The following is a 23,254-nucleotide window of genomic DNA, read 5'->3' as shown; positions in this document are numbered from 1 at the left end:
AGGCAGACAATAGTCCACTGATTCTGTTAGGCTGGTTAAGTTTTATCTGCAAGAAATAAAAGATTGCAGAAAGTGCTTTTATTTCCCTCAACTAAGACTAAAGTCATTATGCATTATCAGCATCATTCTATATTCTCCTAAATACGCCCATGAAAGTGCATTTCTTTTTAAAAATGGAAGTGAATTTCTTAAACATGTTTCTGTGTGTATAAAAAATTTCAAGAGGAAGAAAACAAAAACTGAAGTATATTCTGGACTTTCTCTTACTTTTCAATTATAAAATGATAGTTTGACCTTTCCATCACAATCTTGAAGAAGCTAGTTCAGTAGTGATACAAAAGCCTTTCACCCAAGCTCTTCACTGACTCTGCTTGTCTTTATGACATGACTATCTGAACTGATGCTTTCTAACATGCCATATAATCTTTTCTTTAAAATTTTCTTCTTGGAATGGATGTACTATTCTCTGCATGGGGTTTAGACTTCAAAACACACAATATTTTCTCCTGAAACTCTATTTGCATCTCTCATCACTATATTTAGCTATTAAACTGGACTAAAACACATCTTGGAATGCTTACAGCAAATTCCCTTTCAGTTGGTAGGAAGAGTTATTCCTGTGATGAGTATTCAAAGAGATACTCTCCATCTGCCACAAAATAAGTGGTTGTTGAACACATCAAGTACCTTAAAAATTCAGGGCTGAGTTGTGAACAAAGCTGAACAGTGCATTTGAGAATTATACATTTATGATAATTTAAAGAATAATTGTTTAAGATTAGCTTAATAAAACTAAAGTAATGTAGAAATTCTTTTTGTTTTTTTCCTTTTAAATTACCTCTCAAGACTATCTAAGTTTAAGACTCACTCTGTTCAATGTTCCACATTTGATAAATGTGGGTGTTTAACAGTATATTTTTACAGAAGATTGTTGGAAATTTTATTGGGAATCTAATATTGCCCTTAATCCCAATAGTTTGTGTGATCACAAGACAACTTCAGATAGGAAAGACTGGTCCTATAGTCTAACAAGTCCAAACTAAGAACCTTTTACATAGACAAAAGTGGCCAATGTACAAGAGTCAGCTCAGACAACACTTAAAGCACGTGCTTGACTTTCTTCTTGGTGAATTCTTACATGGAAAGGAAAATAGCCCAAAAGATGCTGCTACTCAAAAAAAAAAAAAAAAAAAAAGTAAATAAAATCCACAAGTCAGGCTGACAAATGGACTAAGAATAGAGCAGCCTGATAAATAGAAAGTAAATAAGAAATACCGGTATAAAAGATACAATCCTACAACATATATTCAAATACTTTTAGATATTTCATGCAGTTCTGGGTTTCTGTAGATTCTCCCAGCTGACCCTTCCATGCACACAGCACGCAATCAACTTCAGAATTTCTGATGATGAATTCTCACTAATTTAAAGGCTCTCTACAAAGTATGTTTCATTTTCCACAGAGTTAAGGAGTTGTATGTGACCACAATGGCTGATTGGTATTTTCTGTAACTACTTGCACAAGTGTGTTTCAATCAGACAGAAACACCTTGAACTTATTCATAGAAATATTCCAATAAACATATGGAGGCTTTTCTGACCTTCCCAATTCAATTATTCAAGTTAGGAGGCTAATCTACTAATGCATCTGCAGTTCAGGAAACAAGATATCAATGTTGATTTCTTGCTTGGACTTGCTGGCTGAAAGAGGTTATTACCTAGATATTTGAGCCTAGTAAGTCTACCCAGGTAATATCAGCAGGCTACATAGCACAGCAGGAGTTAGGCCAAGCAAATATTGCCCCAAGCATATTTCTACATTTCCTTTTTTTACTTATTGAAACCTTAGAATACAATTCACATTCAAAAATCAATAAGCAATTACTTTTTATTTGAAAAACATAAAGTCTTTATGCATTCATTGTTAAAAAGGAATCAAGAGCCCAAAGTCCATCCAACTACATGAAAAAACTCTCTTCTTTTTTAATATCCAGTTTCCCTTTCGGATGTTTATAACTGGTTGCGTATCCAGAGTTCTAAAAGGAGAAGGAACAACTATGCCAACCCAGTTAAAAGCAGCTATGGCAATATTCACATGGGAAAATAACTTCCCATGCAGCCAAAAAAGAAAAGTAAAAACAAATCCATAACTTAAGCCATCCATTTCACTGTTGTTGAATAAATAGTGCATAGATTTCTCCTGCTTTTGCTGAGACACCAGGCAGCTGAATTACCTTTGATCTATTTCTGTTCAAGTTACACAGAGAAGTGTCTGAAACCATGATAATGTGCACTGTTGATCCAGGAACAGTAGTAGATTATATAGCAAGATATATCTTATTGGCTAAAAATAGAGGTTGTGCAGACAGGATGTTCTGAAGTGTAGCACAGAGCATGGGATGCTCTCACTGTTAAAAGCTGAATGATTTTTATGGTATTTATGAGCTCCTGATTTAGTTTGTTGTTTGCTCATTTGATATATCATTCCTCACAAAGTAAGATCTATATGAAAGAACAATAAACATGTTATTTCATGCTGCAAACCAGCCAGATTTCGTTTTGAAATACAAGTAGTGTCATGGACAGAAAATATTTGTTCTTTTATGAGCTATTTTTTAAAGCTCTTAAGAGGTTACAGTCAAATCTTAGTATAAAGGCAAAGGACACACACTCACCTACCCAGATGAGATTGTGTTTGCCTACTCAGATTTCTCTAATGTATCACGATCAATGAACAAGAAGATCAACTTCATTGTCCTAACTGCATATTTTATGAACTGTGACAAGTTTATTATAACTCATTTGCTCTAAACTTTTCTTCTGAGATTGGGAAAGTACCAAGAGATAAACTCAGCAATGTCAACAAGCTTGGTGGCATAGTTCAAGCTGTGAAGGTTCAATAAGTACGTCCATAAACATTGCAAATCAACAAAGCTTTTGATGAAATGTCAAGCAAGACAGAGCTTAGCTATATTCAGCTCAGCTTGAACTCATAAACCATTAACTGGTCTCTGTAGTTTCCACAGAGATGTGTGTTATGAATAAAGCACAAATGTTGAAATAGAACTAAAACCAAAACTTTTTCTTCTCTTTAAGAGACAAGATTAATTAAAACTATTTAATAGCAGGAAATGATATTTGAATCACCCTAATAGTGATGGATTTATAGAAACAGACAATATGAAAATACTACACATTCTTATAATGGAGCAACCATCTTTTTATGCCTTCAAGTTATGAAAGGATGCAAAACACAGAAATAGAAAACAAAATTAATTTTGAAATACCCTGAAGATATTTCAACTTTGAACCATTGCAAAAATCTGGTTTTTCCTGCATGAGACATGAAGAATAATGCTTGCTTCAGAGAAAATACATATTTTCCCCTTCATTTTTAGGAGGGAGAATAGAATAAAACTTGTTACAATGCATCAAGGTACTTATTTATAACAGAAAATAAGATTTTTTTTTTTTTACTCAAGTGGAGCATTGTATTACATATATACAGCCAAATATTCTCTCAAGATCTATTTCCAAAAGTCTTGAAAGATATGAAGTTACTTTAGCTACTTTTCAGTAGCAATCCTCTGTAGACATGTCCATGCAATTATCCTAGACTGAACGCAAGGTTGTTTTTGCCCGATGGCCCAGTTTCCGAGCTATTTCTATATCATCAGTTGAGTAATTCATTTGACCACGTCCAAATTTGTTTGCAGTAAACTTCGCATCTTTCCACCGCCTTTATAATGAGAAGCTCATTTAGCAAAACAATTAAATAGATGTTAGCTTTGATCAGCTAACATCTATTACCCATAACTGTGCCAACCCTCCTGTATTGCCATCGAACACATCGCACTTTTCCCTCCCATCGGCGGGGGCGGGGGGGGGAAATCATAAATCTGTTTACCCTAATCGGTGACTTGCTAGATGCAAAAGTAACTTTGTTTCCCTGTCTTTATTACCGCCCTGTTGATACTCTCCACGCAGGCTTGGACCAGATTTAAAAGCAAAAGTTACGCAAGGCAGGGCAGTGTGGCAGGAGGGAGCGGATGCCCGGCGGGGTCGGGGGGGGGGGGTCAGTGGCCTCTCACCAGCCCCACTCGCCCCCAAGTTCTCAGCCCTGGCAGGGGAACTTCCCCGAGCCCCCGAGGGCAGCAGGCAGCGCCCGGAGCCCCAGAGCCCCGGCAGGCAGCCCACTGACCTAAATGCTTTCTTTAGGGTCGCGCTCCTGCCGCTCTTCACTCTTTTGAATACTCCTGGTATTCATTTACAGCCGGTACTCACCCGAGGCATCCCCAGGCATTGCCGGCACTGCGGTGTCTCGCTACCTTCGTGGGGAAGCGCTCAGTGGATTTCCCCGTGGGTACTTCTGTCTAACACATTCTCCAAAGTCGGAGAAACCTGGAGGGAGACTCATTGCCAGGCGCAGGTAAGGCACGCCTGCAATCCCCCTCCAGTTTCACGGGCACTCAAAGAGCACCTCCTTCTCAGAAGCCGACGGGAGAATCGCAGCCAATTTTGCTTTCTTAAACAGCAGCGAGGTGCTCTGCCAAGGTACACTGCCAGCGTGTGCTGCGCTCCCTCCCTCCCCGCTGCAATGGTTTCTCCCTCCACAGGCTCAATCTACCTGATTATGTTCTCTCCTAATCAGTAATCTTAGTTTCCCCAGCAGTAGCGGCCCTCCTCGCTCACCCCGGATTTCTGGAGGGCAGGCTGCAGAAGCAGGGCAGCGGCACTCCGGGGACACAGGGCAAGGTAGCAGCAATATTTTGGAAGCACTTCTGTTTCTGTCTGCTTTTCTTTTGAACACTGGAGTACAGCCTTCGCCTGTCTGAGAGAGAGATTATGCTTCCTGCTTTTACAATCCTATTCAAATAAGCTTAAAGTCCCTAAGAAAGAAAAGAAAAGAAAAAAAAAAAAAAAAAAAAAGAAAAAAAAAAAAAAAAAAAAAAAAAAAAAAAAAAAAAAAAAAAGGCTACCTACTTCATCAAGCAGGAACTGCTTTTCAGTGCAGTCTTTTTTATTTTTGTGTATTCTTTCCCAAAAACCAGTTTGTATCTCTTTCATATGTAACAGTATATATGCATCTGCACTATATTCTTCCCTAGATCTAGTCAGCAAATAAAGTAGAAAAGGTATGATTTCCTTCCCCTCCTGTTTCTTCTTCTGTAAACCAAAAGACAGGAAGGATAAGTACAATATGTATTACCACAACCAACTTCAACATAATGTGCCTTTCAACAAGCATGCTTGCTGTAAGCCTGAAAGGTTTCTTTGGGTTATGTTGGTTTGTTAACTTTTTAAATTATTTTTAAAATTTTAAAAAGTAGGGAGGATGGCACAGACAAAAGAATCTTCCTCTTTTTGTCCTGATTATTCCAGTTAACCTGATTACTATGTTATTAACTGTTATTTTCCTGTAAATCTCTTCTAATCCCAGTTTAGAGACTATGTCGGAATTAATTAAAAATTTCCTTTAATAGTTAACTGGATAGTCTAAAAACATTTGTTGAGAAAAAGCAATGGGAAAAGAGAAAATTTACACGAGAATTTTAAGTAGGCTGTAGAGCACAGTTAGGCTGTAGTCTGTCAGACATCAGCCACATAAAACCATGACAAGTAAAGAGGCAGGAGATGTGGAGATAGGAAATGTGGAGGACCACTCCATTCCAGGACACTGTGGTACATATTTAAACACTGTGAATATCTCTAAAGCCTGGCGATTTAATAGCTAAGCAAAAGTGTCTTTTGTAGCAGTGCAAATAGAGTTATTATGTACCTTGGAATCTGTATTTTAAAAAATAATATGAATTAGTATTCCTTTGACATCACACCCAATTTAAAACGAATTATCACAAGCTATACAGCAGTCTCCTAACAAAAGCTAAAGCTTTGTATTTGTCATCCAAAGAAACAGCATCTCTTCATTCACTGTAACAATCCAGTCAACTGAAACTTGAGGTCATTTCATGTCCTATTCAGGGTTCTATGCTGAATCAAGACTTACCATCTCTATGACAACAGACTAGAAGGCTACTTGAAAGTAATTTTCAGTTAAACTTGTTAGATCAAACCTCTAGAACTACTGAGTCATTTATGGGAGGACAACAGCTAAAACTTTTTTAATTGAATGTACAAGATAACAGAGCATCTAGATGTGCTCTCCCTGCAATTTACAGCATGGGGAATGCCTCGATGCCTACAGCAGAGCTGAGCACTCCTCACTACAGAATATGGAGTTGCCATGTGTCTGGAAGGCTCAGAAATATAATTTCAAACCTGCTTGATAAGCAAAACAGGTCACATGTTTTCTTTCTCTTTCTCCTCTTATTCAAACAAAATTTAGCAGAAACTGTGCATGACTGAGCATGTATATGATAGCAAACACTAGCACAACACAGTAAAGTTAATAAGGAATAGGGTTGCTATAATCATCTCCACAATATAGAGATTTACTCATTGTAACTCTGATAACAGGGAAACCTCTGTTGCAATCATGTCTTGGAGAAAAAGGTGGTCTAGAAATATAGGACCACAACATCTATTCCCAAGGCCTTAAAAACTTTGACAAATGTGACATAAGCATGAAAAGCAAACAAGAAATAAAAGACGGTAAAAACACAGCAAACACACTCAGTAACATAAATTAATAAGTAACAACAAAATAATGGTTAGAGAGCATAGAGGAGTTCAGCATGAGCCAGAGAACATTGCTTGATTTCCTAATCGTATTCCATCACTCTGCAGTAGGGCAGGCGTGCACTGCAAAGGGCAGTTGCCTCCATCTCTCCTCTGTATGTTTGCCCCACAGCCATGACAGGACAGGCCTCATGTTGCAATAACCTTGTCAAAACACTAATTCAATAGAAACAATAATTTTTCATTTTTTATGTTTGTTTGGCATTTATCAAAACCATTTCTGTTCCTTTTTTTTTCCTAAGCTCCACAGGAGGGGAATTATTAGGTGATGTGAGCAAAAATACCTCTAAATGTCCAAGCACCACAGCTTAGGTACCCTTAAACCTCAAAATTATTGCTATTCAAAACTTAAGTGCTTTCTGTGAAAGGAGACAATGTATTTTAAAGATTGCTTACAGATTGTAACTCTACCTGGACTAATGGCAAGAAAGTCCACACCTTTCTTTTCAGTCACAGCCAAAAGGAGTACACACACAACCCTTCATATCATGCATGAAATGCTCCTCATCTGGTGAGACAAGTCTAAAATCATACCCCACAGCTTGGCTTCTGATTCTTTCCCCAGTATGGGACTCCTAAAATCACAGGATGTTCTGAGTTGCAAGGGACCCACAAGATCCATTGAGTCCAATTCCTGGCCATGCATGCCTCAAGAATCACACCACATGCCTGAGAGCATTGTCCAAATGCTCTTTGAGCTCTGTCAGGCTGGTGCTGTAACCACTGCCCTGGGGAGCCTGTTCAGTGCCCAACCTCCTAACTTTTCCTGATACTCATCGTAAACATCCCCTGACACAACTTCAGGCCATTCTTTCAGGTCCTGTCACTGTCACCACAGAGCAGAGATCAGTGCCTGCCCCTGCTCTTCCCCTCACAGGGAAGTTGTAACTGCAGTGAGGTCTCCCCCTCAGTCTCCTCCAGGCTGAACAGACCAAGGCACATCAGCCCCTCCTCACACAGCTTCACCTCAAGGACCCTTCTCCATCCTCATTGCCCTCCTTTGGATGTTCTTTAACAGCTTAATGTCTTTATTATATTTTGGCACCCAAAACTGCCCCCAGCACTGGAGGTGAGGCTGCCCCAGAGCAGAGCAGAGGGGACAATCCCCTCCCTTGCCCGGCTGGCCATGCTGGGCCTGATGCCCCCAGGACACGCTTGGCCCTCCTGGCTGCCAGGGCACTGCTGGCTCAGATTCAACTTTCCACCCACCAGAACCCCCAGGTCCCTTTCCCTGGTTCTGCTTTCCAGCCTCTCATTCCCCAGTCTGTCTGTACATCCAGGGTTGCCCCATCCCAGGTGCAGGATCCAGCACTTTCCCTGGTTGAGTTTCCCATGGTTGGTGACTGCCCTGGCCTCTCCTTTGTCGAGATCTCTCTGCAGGGCCCCCCTGCCTTCCAAGGGAGTCAACAGCTCCTCCAATTTTGTATCACCTGCAAACTTGCTCAGCATCCCTTCCTGTCCTGTGTTAAAGGACATTTTAAAGATACAGGCTGAGGGTGGAGTCCTGCAGAACCCCACTAGTGACAAGGTGCTATGGAGAGTTGCATCTTAGGAACACCAACTCTCATTCTCCAACACCCATCCACCTCAGGGGCTGGAAAAACTGCTTGGAGCTCTCAAGGACCATCCCTCCTGCCTTACCTAAATGCCTTCACCAGCTTCACACCTTGCCACCAGTCTCTTCCTTCTTCCCACGTTGCTGAAGCTTCTATATCCACCACTAACAAAAAGGGCTGACATGGAGAAGGAGAGTGTTACATGGAGCACCTGTGCTATATATCCACTGAGGAAACAGAATCTGGGAATTCAGCCAATGAAAAGTAAATGCCATGTGGGTGGTTTGGTATCAGAGCACAGACCTTGTTTATCTTTGTCTGCCTAAATAATTTGGAACACAAGAGAGATACTTTCATGTTTTTGAAAGACCAAAAAAACCCCCAGAGTTTATACACAGAGTATAAGTAGTCCTTACAAACTGCTTGTTGAGAAGGAGCCTTCTATGAGGAAACCTATATGCTCTTCTGTAGATGAGAGCTGTTACTACTGAATGAGCTTTATGCAGATAGATACATGTTTTCCTCACTGGAATGACATTTGATAATCTGGGATTATAAAAAGAATAGCTAGAGGGAAAAAAACAAACAAACAAAAACAAACAAACAAACAAATAAAAAACCTAAAAGGCTTTCAGAAAGAATAATTTCCTAAAACAACAGGAAAAATCCTGATTTTGCTGAGGTCAAAGGCAAAACTTCACTAGAAATCGATTTTGCTTCAAGATTTAAAGTCAACATCTACTCTAGTTAGTGTCACATTATGGAGGGACATAGCTGTTCATTCTTGCTGGGCTCAAGAAGCCTTACTGATCATTCTGAGCATTTTCCTTTATTTTCCTGTAAATGTAGGCACATTTTCTGTCTTATCATGTATTTTCTCACACTTTTGAATACTTCAAATATATTCCTATAGAGAGAATGTGTGTGTGTAGATATACGGAATTTTAATATATTCTTTTATTTCAAGGTTTGGAGTGGGTGTGAATATATTTTTGACCCACAAATTTTTCATCAACCTGCTCCCCCATTTTTGTACTTCTTTCTCACCCTTTTTCTTGCCAGTGTTTTCAAGTGACAACAGCCAAGCAATCACACAGCTTTTAAAACAGTGTTTTCTTAAAAGTTACAAGTTATAATGAATTTTTGACTTTTTTTCCAAAAAGGAAGGTATGAGAGGGGAAAAAGAAGATCATTATGGTTGTTTCATACTTGAAGGCCTGAAAACATCTCAAATGAGGCAAAAATATATCTCCTTATATCAAGTGGCTGCAATTTTTCTATTTTCAATTCCTTTATACATTCACAGCTTGGACTACCTGATGATATTCTATGTAAGATTAACCCAAATGTGTCTATTCAGTCTAATGTCTTGTTTGAGATAGTAAAGTACTGCCTCATTAGGTAAGGAAATCAAAGGTGTAAGTTTTGCCACACAGTTTTAATAAAGCATAAAAAAATAACTTATCTGTTGGAAAGGTTTTTATCTATCCTGAGTTGGATGATGATAGGTGTTATGTGTCAGTGAGCCATTACTGCACTGCCCACTATAATCTGTCTGAAAAGTAATGTATAGATATATGAGGAATAAATCTGTGGAATCAGGGATGTTTCCCCAAGTAATATAACTAAAATTTAAGGTGCAATAAAGATCTGTTAGATGCTAATTCCTTCCAAAATTACTTCACCATTATAATTGCATGCATTCTGACTCAGTTTCTCAGTGTTATTCAAGGACTGTTTTTACTGTAGCAGTTTGATGACTACTTGCTTGAATGGAGATAAAAACCAGTTTCTGCTCTGGAAGACTATACATACAGAATTTAAACTGCACACATAGGCACTGAAGATATTATCAGATATAGCATAACATACTGAAGCTTGTCCAATTTTCAGCTGGCATTGTGATAAAGTAAAAGAAACATTATTAAAATCCTTATCTTCATGCAAACCCTCTCTCAAAGACCAATCAGACTTCCCAGGGTACTGAACTACCAAAGAAGTCAACCTTATCTACAGAAAACTGTCAGAAAATCTTGAGATCCAAATGCTGTTTGCTGGATGTAATGATCTCTGATAATTTTATAAACTGCAACTTCACGGGGAAACTTTGTAATCACAATTTTCTGGAAAATGATGTTTCTGTGGAGTCTGGATAACGTCATAATTAGGCAAGTTATATAGTAAGAATTAGGCAAAGTATTCCAGCCCCTGCATTCTCTTGTGAGGCTTTTCTGCTGCCATATCTGGCAGAGATCCCCAGACTTCTGCAGGGCAGACCCTGTTGTCACTCTCCTCTCCTGCACCTCAGTTCCTGTCTTAACTTTTGCTCCAGTGACATTTATTTTTCCCTTTCAGCACTGCAGAGAAGCATTTGGGAGCAGTTTCCAGGTGAAGTCAACACCTCACCCTCCGCAGACCTCGCAGAATCCACACCACCCTGTCCTTCACATGCTGCCCCTTCACTGCTTTCCTCTGCCCAGGGTCTTGTAGCAGCAATCACGAAAAGGGGTTTTGAGAGCTCTCAGACTATGTCAGGATTTGATTTCAACTAAATGGCTTTGGCAAGGTGAGTGTTAAGCCAGATCCCTCACAAAGATGGGCTTGTGTTGCACACATCCTTGGGAAGCCTTGATGGCTGGGCCTCCTTTTCCACAACTCCCCACATCTCCCCATATCTCAAGCTGTAAATCCAGTACAACTCAATCAAGAAAAGTACATTATTTTCTCCCTAAAATTCAGCATATAACTTTTTTTTTTTTTTTTCTGTATGTCTTTGGAAATACAGAGCCCTTTATTTCCTTCCTGATTTTTGGTCTTGGTTTCTTCTCCTAGTCTTCTGATTGTATTCATCTGCCTGAAAGTCCTGTTTATTTTATATTGCCATTGTATGGTGTGCTTTTACCCTAATAAAAATTGTGCTGTCTACAAGACAATTAGAACATTTATATTCAGTTCTTAGAAAGGCTTATTTGGTCAAACTCACTTATTAAAGAAGAAAAAAGATACTATTGTAACAAAAAATATTATTTACATCCAGGAAATGTGTGTTTGCTTCAGTATATATTCTGGTTTTCTTTGACTAGCGCCATGACTGGTCCCACAACTGTGCCCTGAGTGCAAAAAAGAAAAATGAACACATAAACAAAACATGAGAAACAAAACCAAAATGAAACAAAAAATATCTCCAAAAGCAAAATCAAAGATACACAAAAAGTGGTGAGTAGGACACCCCAGCAACAAATTACTGACCCATTCTGGATTTAAACCTAAATCACAGTTTGTCTTGACCATTTTATTCCATGTTATCTCTCTCATGTATGAAGCCCCAGATTGCTTGTCTTTTGAAACCTTATATGGTCAAATTTGCAGCAATAATTCTAGTCTGCAGTAAACCAAAACCTTCTTAACATACACCTCACTGATAAGGTCTAATTCAATTAAACTGACCACTAAGATCAGTGTAAATTGAATTGCTCTCTTGGACTTGCTGGTAATTGCTTGACAGAGCAATAAATATGAGGTTTCCAAACAGAATGAGTTATGGTGTTCAATACTGTCCCTACTTACTGCTCCCCTCCCTTACTCCCAACCTTCAAAATGTCACAGGAATTACACAATAATTTGCTCTATAATGCTTGTCAGAGATCTCTTGTTTTGATCCCAGTTAATTAAACATTCCTGAGTCTGCATGCAGAAAGAAAGTAGCAAATGTTCAGAATGATAACATGAACTGACATAACATCTGAGACATGGACTGAAAAATACACAAAACCTTCATCACTTTAGTTACAATTACACTGGACCTGAATCCAAGCTCAAAAGAGCTCATGAAAGAACACAACCAGAAGGTCATCTGCATTATCAAGGTACATTTTCATCTTGCTTTTGTTTTAGTTTGTGAGTTTGGGGCTTTTTTCCCTATCCAAAAGATGGGAGCAGTTATTTTTTTATACTGCAGAGGCTGGACCTTCAATACTAGGCTCAGTTTTGGGGCTCTCACTACAGAAAAGACATTGAGACACTGGAGCCTGTCCAGAGAATGGCAATGGAGCTGGGAAAGGGTCTGAAGAACACCTCTGATGAGGAGCAGCTGAGGTTGTTTAGCCTGGAGGAAAGGAGGCTGAGGAGTTTGTAGTGAGGTGGGAATTGGTCTTTTCCCTCAGGCAATACGTGACAGGGTTAAAGGAAAGAGCCTCAACCTGTACTAGGGAGGATTTAGATTGGACATTAGGAAAAAATTCTTCACAAAAAGGTTTGTAAAGCATTGGATTTGACTTTCCAGGGGAGTGGTAGAATCACTATCCATGGAACTGTTCAAAAAACATGTGGATATGGCATGGACAGACATGGTTTATGGTAAACGTGGTGGTGGTCCAAGTTTGAGAACTGGACTTGGTAATCTTGAAACCTTAAACTTTCTGTGATTCTAGGAATGTTTACTTCCAATTTGTTGAATACTACTTATCCTTAAATTAAAACTATGGAATTATGCACATAGTAATGAATTCTATCATTTTAACAATCATTGAAACTTTGATCTTACGCTGTGACCCCTCCGGTTTAGCTGGACCTCCTCAATAGCAAAAGACAAAGTTGGAGACATATCTTATTTTGACCGTTTTTGATTGCTTACTATTTTATCCAAATTAACAAGAAATTCCTGTCTGAAAATATCCATGTTGAAAGAAATCAGTAATAAAGGGCAGCCAACAACACAGCAAAAGAAATAATAAGGAAGAAATAATGTTAACAAGAGGAGGCTGGACTTGTTCAGAGTAACAGCTATAAATTAAGTGTGAATAATTCCAAAGAAATATTTCTGGGTTTGGTGTTCTCTCCAGATCTTTAAGTCATGATCCAATTCCTGATTCCTGAAAGAAAAGTTGTAAGTCAAAATTATGTGTGTGGTAACAGAGCTACAAGAAGTGTTAGAGAAAAATCAGTCTAATCTTAAAGGTCCCTTTGAACCCTGAGGAATCAGCTTCATTGCTGTTTCCACTTGACCTTGGCTCTTGTCTTTACTCCTCTGCAATATTCAGTGAATTAACAGAATAGTTGTTATATAATTTCTAAATAGCCTAAGAAGGATAGAGGTCCATTTAATCTTCAAGTTGACTTTCACTCTAATTAATGAAGTCTCACTTTTTTTGACAAAAGTCTAGATTGAGAAGTAGCATTTTGGAGTTGATCAACTGGAGTAAGCATATTTAAAATTAGACAGCCAAAACATCACAAGCCTAAAACTTTGTTACGAGACATTCTTTTTTTATGGAGTTTTTCTTATAATATTGTAATTGTCAAATGTATCGACTCTTGGATGTATCTTTATTAATCCTCTATGAAATGTGGTAATGCCTCACCAAATGTGACTGCTGAGATAACTTCTGCACATACAGTACAATTAAGATACAGCAAAATAAACAACTAACAGAAGGAGTTTCACTTTCATAGCCATTTTGAGCTTAAACTAGGATATATATGCACATAATTGTACTCTTGGGGTTTAAAACATGCCTACAGCTGTTTTTTTGTTTGGTAGAGTTTTTTGAAGGTAGGAACTGTTAATACTTCTCTCTCCAGCCCTATGGGCAATTCTGCAAGTAGAAAACAAACAGAGGTAGCTATATGACAACTTGATAAATGGTTAATCATACACAAATATTTCAGAACTTTTTTTTTAGTTTTTTCATTGATCGACAATAACAAGAATGTCTAAAAGTAAAGAGGGCAATCTTGCATTTTATTCTTTAAAAGCAAGATGAGATTGTAGCTGTGAATGGACACATAAATCTTCACTAGTAAGTAGGTCAAAAGGTGTGAAGAAAGTTTCCAATCACAACTGCTACAATGCTGATGGACTGCTCCAACCAGCTTCTTGGGTTGAACTTTCTGCTTGAAAACTGCACTGAAAATTAATAAAATAGAGCTCTTTTTCTTCTCTTCCTTTTGTTCTCTTCTTCTCCATTCCACTCTTGAGCTGCTCTTTTTTCCCTTGCTGGGGAGGGATGGCATTTGGCTGCCCACTCAGCAGGCAGGTGCTGGGGAGAGGGGGATTGAGTGACCTGAGAGCAGGGGACAAGTCCGTGGCCCTGTCAGCTGTGAACCCTACCATGTTTCCCTATTTCATACCTCTGCTGTGCTGGCACAGGCAGTGTAGATATTGGTGATTTCAGGGGAATGGGGGAATGTTCCAGCTCAGTGGGGACAGGGATTGATCATTACTGCACTCACATGCACTCACACACTTCTCTTCTTACCTAAATTACAACAGCATAAGAGCACCCAGGCAAACTAATGAATTGCACAGCTTCCCCTCATTAAAGAAATAGGTTTTTTTTGGTCCCTCTTATCCATTTCAGTATATCCCTTGCCTTCCAACTTGTACGTGAACTGCAGGTCATCACTCTCCATAATACAAAGGCTCAGCTATGTACTTGTACTCTGTACACAGTGCTTTGTGCTACGCTTATATCGAATGGCAAATGGAAGGGAGAATGTCACTTTAACTAGAAACAAACTTCCTCAAAGATCTCTGAGAATACCAAATGATGCCCTTTTAAGTAGATCAATGCTTAGTGTACTGTAGCTGTCAAAAATCCCACCCATCTCAAGACAGCTCTTACCGAAATAAATACACCAGGCATTAAGGAATATTAGCATCTAAGAGCTTCTCTTTTCCAAAGAGCTATCAAGTATTGACCAGGAAAAAAAAAAAAAAAAAAAAAAAAAAAAAAGGCTCTTACAGATCACTTTCTTCATCAAACTAAGGCATATATTATACACAGGTTTTGTAAGTACCTCTGGCAGACTCTGAGCATTAACTGACTTTCATTAATTTGCCTTAAAGAACAAGGCAGGGGGAAAACCTCCTCTTCCTCTCTGTATCATCTGACTGCTTAGTGCTGAAGAAAACGGAGGGGTAGCATTTACATTTTCCTTCGAATTAAACCATTCTCTTCCTAATTGATTTTTGCAAAACAACGATATGTAGAAATACCAAAATGAAAAGGTTTGGTTAGATCAAACACAGTTTGCTTTCTCCTAGCAGGTAGAGATGGGATCCCTCCCCTTGGAACTTGGAATCTGTCCTGTCTCTCAAGTCTCGTTGAAGCAGTTACACCTCAGCAACTTTTGCTGTGGGTTTTTGTTGGTTTATTTTCTTCCCACAAAGTACTTTCCTTGTGCTAATGTTGCCATAGTGTCTTTTTTTTTTTTTTTTAAATGAGCAAATCTCTGCATCAATATTTTTTAAACAAAACTGACAGTGTTGTCACTGTCTAGTGCTTGAGGATGGTGACAACAGGGTTGAGTGTTTATGAGTAAGAATAAGAAGGCCACCAAGGCAGATATTCTGGTGTGAGTCTGCTACAGACCACCCACATGGGATGAATAGGCAGATGAACTATAAGCAGCTGAAAGAAGTCTCAGAATCTCTAACCTTTGCTCTCATGAGGGATTTAAATTTTCTATCCATCTGATGAAAATAGAGAAATACAGCAGAGAAGCAGTAGTCTAGGACCTTCCCAGGCTGTGTGGAAAAAAACTTCCTGATACAGTCAGTGAGGGAGTCAGGTAGGAAAGGTGCTCCGCTGGACATGTTTGGGAACAGAGAGGGACTGTTGCGTGGTGTGCTGGTTGTTTTGGAAACAGCAAACAGGAAATTCTAGGGTCAGCAGAACCGATACCTTAGAGAGTGCAGACTTTGGCTAATTAGGACCCTGGTTAACAGAGTGCCTTGGGAGGCAGTCCTGAAGGGTAAGGAAGTCCTGGAAGGACTGTGGAATAGAGTCACCTCCAACTGCCAGAAGGACGCCAGTGATCTCCCTTGAGCCTCCTCTTCTCTAGCTCAAATCCCCCAACTTCCTCAGCTGCTCCTCATGTGACTTACTCTCTAGACCTTTCACCAGCCTTCACTGCCATTCTCTGGACATGATCCAGCAAAGCTATGTCTTTCTTTAAGTGAGACGTCCATAACAAAAACATCTCTGTATTATCAACTCTGTTTTCAGTACAAATCCAAACCACAGCCCCATATGAGCCACTGTGAATAAAACTGACTTTACACCAGCCAAAGCCAGAACAGGATGTTTTCCAGCCTAAATGATTTTGTGATTTGCATCACTTTTAAAAATCTGTGAAGCACTTTTTGATTGCTTAATTTTTATCTTTCTAAACATTCATAATATTTCATACTTAATTATATTTGCTTGATATCCACTTGATAGGAGTCATATTAGGAGTGACTTACTGATCACTGGTATGACAAATATTCCAAGACTACAGTTACTGATAAGAAGATTCTTTTATCTGCACTGTGTGAGTGATGAAAATAAAGATCAACAAGTTACTATATAGCAGATTTACCTGCTTGAGGCAGAAACTAATGCAAAATCTTTAAAACCCCTAACATCCTACCTCCTGAGAGGAGGAAGAGAACAGCATTAACTGTGCGGCTGTTCAGTGGGATCTTCATAGACTGCAGAGATTGGTGGAGAGAAACCTAATGAGGTTCAGCAAGATTAGGGTCTTTCATCTGGGGAACAGCCTCAAGTACCAGCACAGGTTGGGAATGATCTGCTGGAGAGCAGCTCTGCAGAGAAGGACCAGCAAGTCTTGGTGGGTGACAAACTGACCATGACAAATTGACAAATTGCAGCCAGGAGAGCCAATGGGATCACGGGGTGCACTGGGAAAAGCATGGGCAGCAGGTCAGGGAAAGGGATCCTTTCCCTCTGCTCAGCCCCAGGGAGGCCACACCTGGAGTGCTGTGTCCAGGGCTGGGCTCCTTGGTACAGGAGAGACATGGAGCTATTGGAGAGGGTCCAGCAGAGGCCACAATGATGAGGAGGGCTCTGTAGCATCTCTCCTGTGAGGAGAGCTGGGCATGTTCAGTCTGAGGAGGAGAAGACTGACAGGGGATGTCATTAATGCATATAAATGCAGATGCCAAGATGTGCCAAACTCTTCTTGAGGAGGAGCAAAGGCCATAACTAAAACACAAGGAGTCCTACCTCAATATGAGGAAGAACCTCTTTGTATTGGTGGTTGCAGGGCAATGAAACAGGCTGCCCAGGGAGGTAATGGAGTCTCCCTCTCTAGAGACATTCCAAACCCACTTGGCTGCATTCCTGCTCTAGTAGATCCTGCCTTTGCTGGGGAGCTGGACCGGGTGATCTCCAGAAGTCCCTTACAACTCTAACAGTTCTGTGATTCTGTGAACTCTGCCTGTCTGCTCTGTATATCACAGCAATTGTAGCAAATGTGAGATTAAAGATATACCTTAAACTATTACATTAAAGTGTATATCAGATGTGACATACATCTAAAAAAAGCCTGAATTTACAACAGCTGATTATATATCAGTTGCAGATACAGTACTATCTGAAGTTATTTCTATTGCAGATACAGTACTATCTGAAGTTATTTCTCCACTTCATTTTTCTCATTGAATTTGTTTTGTTATATAGCCTCAGTTAGAGGCTTTCAAATATAGAGGTGAATGGAAAATGGAACAAAACGAATCATGACTTTGTGAAAAGAAGATTGCACTAGATTAACTTGATATCCTCCTCTGAGAGGATAACCGAACTTCTAGACAAAGAAGGGAAATGGATTTAGTCTCTCTGAATGTCAGCATTTGACAGTTCCTCAGGTACCTAAGCCCCATCTGACTGGAATTCTCCAGCTGCAGGTAGCTACAAAAAGGGCAAATTTAATGGAAGCCAAGCCTGAGAAAAATACGCCAATAAAAAATGGTTGCTCTTATAGGCCCTTATAGTTTCTACCAAAAAGTTTCAAACTTAGTTTTCAGGGTGTTTTCAGTCATGTAGCATCCATCTTCGCTGTCAGGCATTTTTATAACAGAAACATGCATTTTCTTCTGACAAAATTCCTTCTCCAATTCAAATTCTTTATTGTAAAATCCATTAATGCTTGTCATCAGCTTGTCAGCTGCTAAAAACCAAGCTTTTACAGCAATCAGTCAATGTCTTGAAATCAATTATGGGTAATCTAAAAATATTTCAAATTAAATGTATCTTTATTACTTAGTCCAATTACTTCAATTGATTTCATGAAAAACTAAAAAGTTGGTAAAAAGTTGGATTCAATTTCATTTAACTGGGCTTTTTTAAAAAAACAACTGTTTTTAAAATTTTTGGGAAGGCAAAAGTGAACTTTTCACCCTGTTGCCAATTTCATTACGTAAAACCTTTACCTCCAAGGCTGAGATACACACAGGAGTGACACAAAGATGTTCATTGCAGTCAAACAGAAGAGATGCAATGAAGAGAGTAAGGAGATCACCAAAAGTTTAACTTAGATTTTTTTTCAATTTTTCATTTTATTTCTCCTTGTTAGAACATCCCTGGGATAGCTGTACTATACCACAAATGTGATTAACTAACAGCCAAACCTATGAGACCCTCTTTCAACAATCAGATCTTTTTTAGTGGTAACTGCTAAGTTCGCCCAGTCCTTTCAGATCCACCTGGAAATTAGTCTACACAATGCATTTTTATTAGTAATGGAATAAAAAGTAAAGTTCCATAAAACATTCTAAGTAACATAGACTCTCTTTGAAAGGTAGCTACACCGAGAAACTTCTTACATCAGTTGTTTTACCTCTTGAGCACAAATGATTTAAAACTTTGTGTTTAAACATGTTGAGGATGAACTCAGTTTAAGATCTACCACTTATCACCCAGCACAATAACTGATCTTTCCATCTTTTTCCAGGCACAACTCCCCTTGATGCTATGGGAAACACTTTACAAAGGCTTTATGATCAGTTTCTTGCAGAACAAAAATAAGAAACTCTGTCTGCAGAGTGCTGTCAATCCTTTACCCACGCAAAAATATCTGTTACAACGTGTTCTATACCACTGAAATACATAAATCTACACCTTCTGCTTTCTCTTCCACTATACAGCCCATAATTAATCATAAGGGGTTTTCCTTCTCTTTTCTCAGTCTTTCATCCTTTTCCTTGAAATTCTGCAAAAGCATTTCCTTTTAATTTGGTCCTTACTGCTAAAAATATGACAATTTATTACAACTATGAAAAATAAATGAAATATAAAATAATTTCTTAATTTACAAATTAAACCCACAAGGTTTTCATTTCCTTTTATATTTATTTATCACTTTGAGTGAAACCCGCTGTTTTTCTTGTTACAGTAACAAAAACTAGCATAAGTTAACAATTGCATATGGTAGCAAGAATGAAATTCAGTAAAAATAGACAAAAGCTGGTGAAGCAATCAGTCACCACACAGCTGAAGTAATTCTTCTTCAAGACAGTCAGCATTCACTTTTTAAAATAAAGATTTGCTTTAAAAACATACTATGAAGAAATCCCACATTACACTGCCATCCTGGAGCTCTGAATCATGAGGAATAAAATTTTGTATAAAGCTGGAATTGGAAAGAACTAAATAATTAATAAATTGTGAAGTACCTCCAGTTCTGCGCTTGGTCAGTTGTCCAATCCAGCTGTAAAACTTAGCACTCTGTAGTCAATTTAATTTTTGGCAACAAGGTTTCCTATTTGCAGAATGAAAAACTGAATTATGCAGCTTGAGCTCTGGTTCGGAAAATAAAATGTGTAAATGAAGTTTAACATGGGATTCAGTCCGGGCTTCAGCTACAGAAAGTTTCATCAAGAGCTAAACTTTCCATGTTTGCCTCCACCTGTGGCACAGAGCTGTTCTATAGCAGAAGCAGCTGAGGCCTGACCCAGAGCTGATTCAACTCAGAAAAACTCTTTTCTTTGGCTTAAACAAACTCAGGTGTGGATCAGTTACAGCCATCGCTAAAGGTCATGTTGTAGTTTACAGATGACTGAAAGGATTACTTCTAATTAATTTTTTGGTACTTCAGAATGCAGCATTTCCCCAGATAACAAATATAATAAAACTGGATTTATTTCAAATCATACTCTATGTTTTTTGCCCATTTGTCTTTCTTGCATTGATATTTTCCTCTGATTTATTATATACTTCTTCCAAGACTAATTGTATTATGAAAATGGCTAGATTTCTATTCAATGTCTGCCTATTTTCCCATTATACACTGGGTTGTTTTTTTCATTTGGCAGAAATTATACATAAACATTAACTGCTAGTTTCAGCTAACTTTGTAATCTTGTTTAAGAAAAATAAAAAATTAATAATTCTGCCTTAAAATTGCTTGTGCTTGGTCAAAACTTATGCTGGAACTTCTAGGAGTTAAGGTTTTTGTGATATTAGTAAGGTATTTTTTACTGGTCTAAGATCACACTAGGGAGGACTGACATGAGATCAGAATAAAGAAACTTGCCTGAGGTTGATAGTCACCTTATGCATAAAGATTTGTGTGAGTTCTAAAGTTGCTCTGGCATCTATCTCAATTCCTATTGAGAATAAGTGCTTTAACTTGCTATTCTGTGTGGTATTTTTAATTTTAGTATAAATTGAAAATACTTTTACTGTTTCCATATATGCTCTTTTGTTCTATAAATACTTTGATTTTACCTCCCTTTTTGTCAAGTATTACTATGTTAAATCTAAGACAGAATCACTACTTTATTGCTTAAATTTTGTCAACACATTTTATGAAGTACTTAAATACTTTTTTTCCCTACCTTACTGCAATCTGGTGACATTAACAGTAAAGTTCATGAGGTTTGTCTTCACTGCTCCATAAACTACTAACAATGTTTGCTTTTACCATCCTAGCTTTCTTGCTTAATTAATCTGATGTTCTAAGTTGAATGCTAGGCTTCCTAATGTTGCTGGAACTGAATACTTTGAATCATTCCTATTTGCTACAGTCCTTTCCTTCACAAACAGTGTTTTAAAGATCCTCCACCTATTTTGGATGCAGTGAATTGTAATGTATGTAAGAGTTTCTACTGGAAGAACTGTTTATGTTCAGTAGCTTCTCTTCAATGCTTAGATGCATCTCATGTAAGAGACAAAAAAGTCCGGATTGTATACATTTTTGAGTTTGAATGCAAACCACTCCTTGCTTTATGAGCAAAAAATCCTCCAGGGAATATCACACATTCTGTATGTCCTTGAGCTTTTTCCTTTTGCATGTTTAATTTCGACAGTTGAAATAAGCATAAAATCATATGCAGTCATGAATGGCTTTATCTGTTGTGGACCTAGGGAATCTCCCACAATCTGCTTTACGTAGTAACAACTTAGGATTTAGGTAACCATGCCTATTAGAAATGAATTTGCATGATGCAGATTTTGGATACTGGGATCAGTATATTTAATTTCTCTTCCTTTTAAACTTCAAATGTCATCTCTCATTCACAAGAGCAAATGACAAGCAGGTGCTTTTAATGCTTTATTATCCCCTATATTAAATCCTGCTCTTCACTCTCTTTTGGCCATAGACTTTGCTGTGTCTTGCTTTTATCCTTTTTTTTTTTTTTTTCTTTTTTTTTTTAATAATGGGAAACAAGGTCTAGTTGGAAATACATCACAATCCAAACTCTTTCAAATACAGAGCCACACAAACACTGGGATTGATGTGACTAAATGCAGGCCACCATCCATTTCTGCCTTTCACTTAAGGCTCCATTTTCAGCCAGTCGAGAGGAACAAGCATAGCTAGCTCAGGAATAATCACACTTTGTAATTCTACATTTGACGTAGTCATCTGAGTTGCCTTCACAAACAAAGCTTCATAATCTCAGCCTAACATCACAGAATATCACAGGATAGCAGCACATTCTGAGTTGGAAAGGACCCACAGGGATCATGGAGTCCATCTCTTATGTCAATGGCCAGACATAAAATGAGTCATTTCCTAGAAGCATCTTTAAAAGGCTTATTTCTCTCCAATAAATGGGATCCTGATGCATCTACCTTGGAGACATAGATATGTACTACAGACATCTACAGTTAGACCAAGTCCATTCCACCTCATCTACTGGATAACAGCAAAGATTATCAAAAGGGTTTAAGAGCAGAGTATTCTTAAACAACCTCCCCCTTCCATCCAAATGCTTCCAGTGCCTGCAGTGAAAGGACTCCCTGTGCCCTTGGCACTGTGTACCAAAACCCTTTGTGTTGTCTGTGTGACTCTTCTCAGTTACTTTTTAATTCCATCTGTAATTTGTCTTCTGAAGCCTTTGATAGCAATAAATCCCATATCTTAGTTGTGTGGGGGAGAGACAGGAAAATGAAAAAGCGAAAACTCAGTTCCTACTGTTCTCAACCTGTTGCTCAATTATTGCTTTTGAGAGTCTTCCCATTCCAGTGTGATGGGAAAAGCAGACTCTGCAAATCCTTGTGCTCTAAAGGCAGGGAAGGCTTCTCCCAGCATTCTCTGCATGCACACATTCTGCTGCTTTCCATTCCCAGAGGTAGGAATACTTCATCAGGTCTCTGTGCAGAATGATAATGAAATTTAATTTGGGAATTCTCCTTAAATTCTGCTCTACACCGTAAATTAGGTTCTCTTGTTAAACACCTAATTTGTAGTATTGAGTCACTATGTCCTGAAGGCAGCAGCACCTGAAAGCGTATAAAATTGGATGAAAAGTGAAAGATAGAAATAAATAGGATGAAAGACAGCCTAAACCAGAGAGAATTTCCACCACTAAATTACAAAAATTACCTCCATTACTCACACTTCATTAAATGAACATTCTGATCATGTCCTCACAACTCAGTCAAGGGGGTGAGAACACGATGTGTATGACACTTGTATTACTTCAGCAGACAGCCAGTGACTATATTCTTGTTCCATAGAAATTTTTCTCAGGATACACAAGTTTCAGCTTCCCTCCTTCCTCTGTGTTTGTGTGGCCAGATGAAATTCAGGCTTTTTGCATTGTTTGGACAGACAGAAGGTCTCCTGTCTAATACAATATCCAGCAAAGTAATCCAGAGAAACTCCTTCTTAACAGAAATTATTGCAAGCAAGTCCTTCATTAAAGATGGAAAAGTTTCTGAAACTTTCAAGAAACCCAAGCCATTCCCAGCAGAAAACTGTTCTGC

General features: G+C 38.6%; 1 protein-coding gene across 10 annotated transcripts in view; it reads right to left on the bottom strand.

Annotated features, from left to right (window-relative positions):
* The window catches only part of DMD (dystrophin), a gene marked incomplete at its 5' end in the record, with an annotated part of 1,168,120 nt that overhangs the window by 936,259 nt on the left and 208,607 nt on the right, over positions 1–23,254 (bottom strand). Inside the window, one exon of one of the 10 annotated variants that reach the window (XM_083855616.1) lies at positions 4,285–4,422. The exons of the other annotated variants lie outside the window; for them this stretch is intronic. Within the exon in view, the coding sequence (XP_083711742.1) occupies positions 4,285–4,303 (19 nt within the window). Of the gene's footprint in view, positions 1–4,284; positions 4,423–23,254 lie in introns of those variants that run through there. 10 annotated transcript variants of the gene reach the window in all.

This window comes from Zosterops lateralis (assembly GCF_965231275.1).
Source record: "Zosterops lateralis genome assembly, chromosome: 2".
In the NCBI taxonomy this organism is placed as follows: Eukaryota; Metazoa; Chordata; class Aves; order Passeriformes; family Zosteropidae; genus Zosterops; species Zosterops lateralis.
The sequence above is the reverse complement of the archived record's forward strand: the minus strand, read 5'-3'. Positions and strand labels throughout refer to the sequence as shown.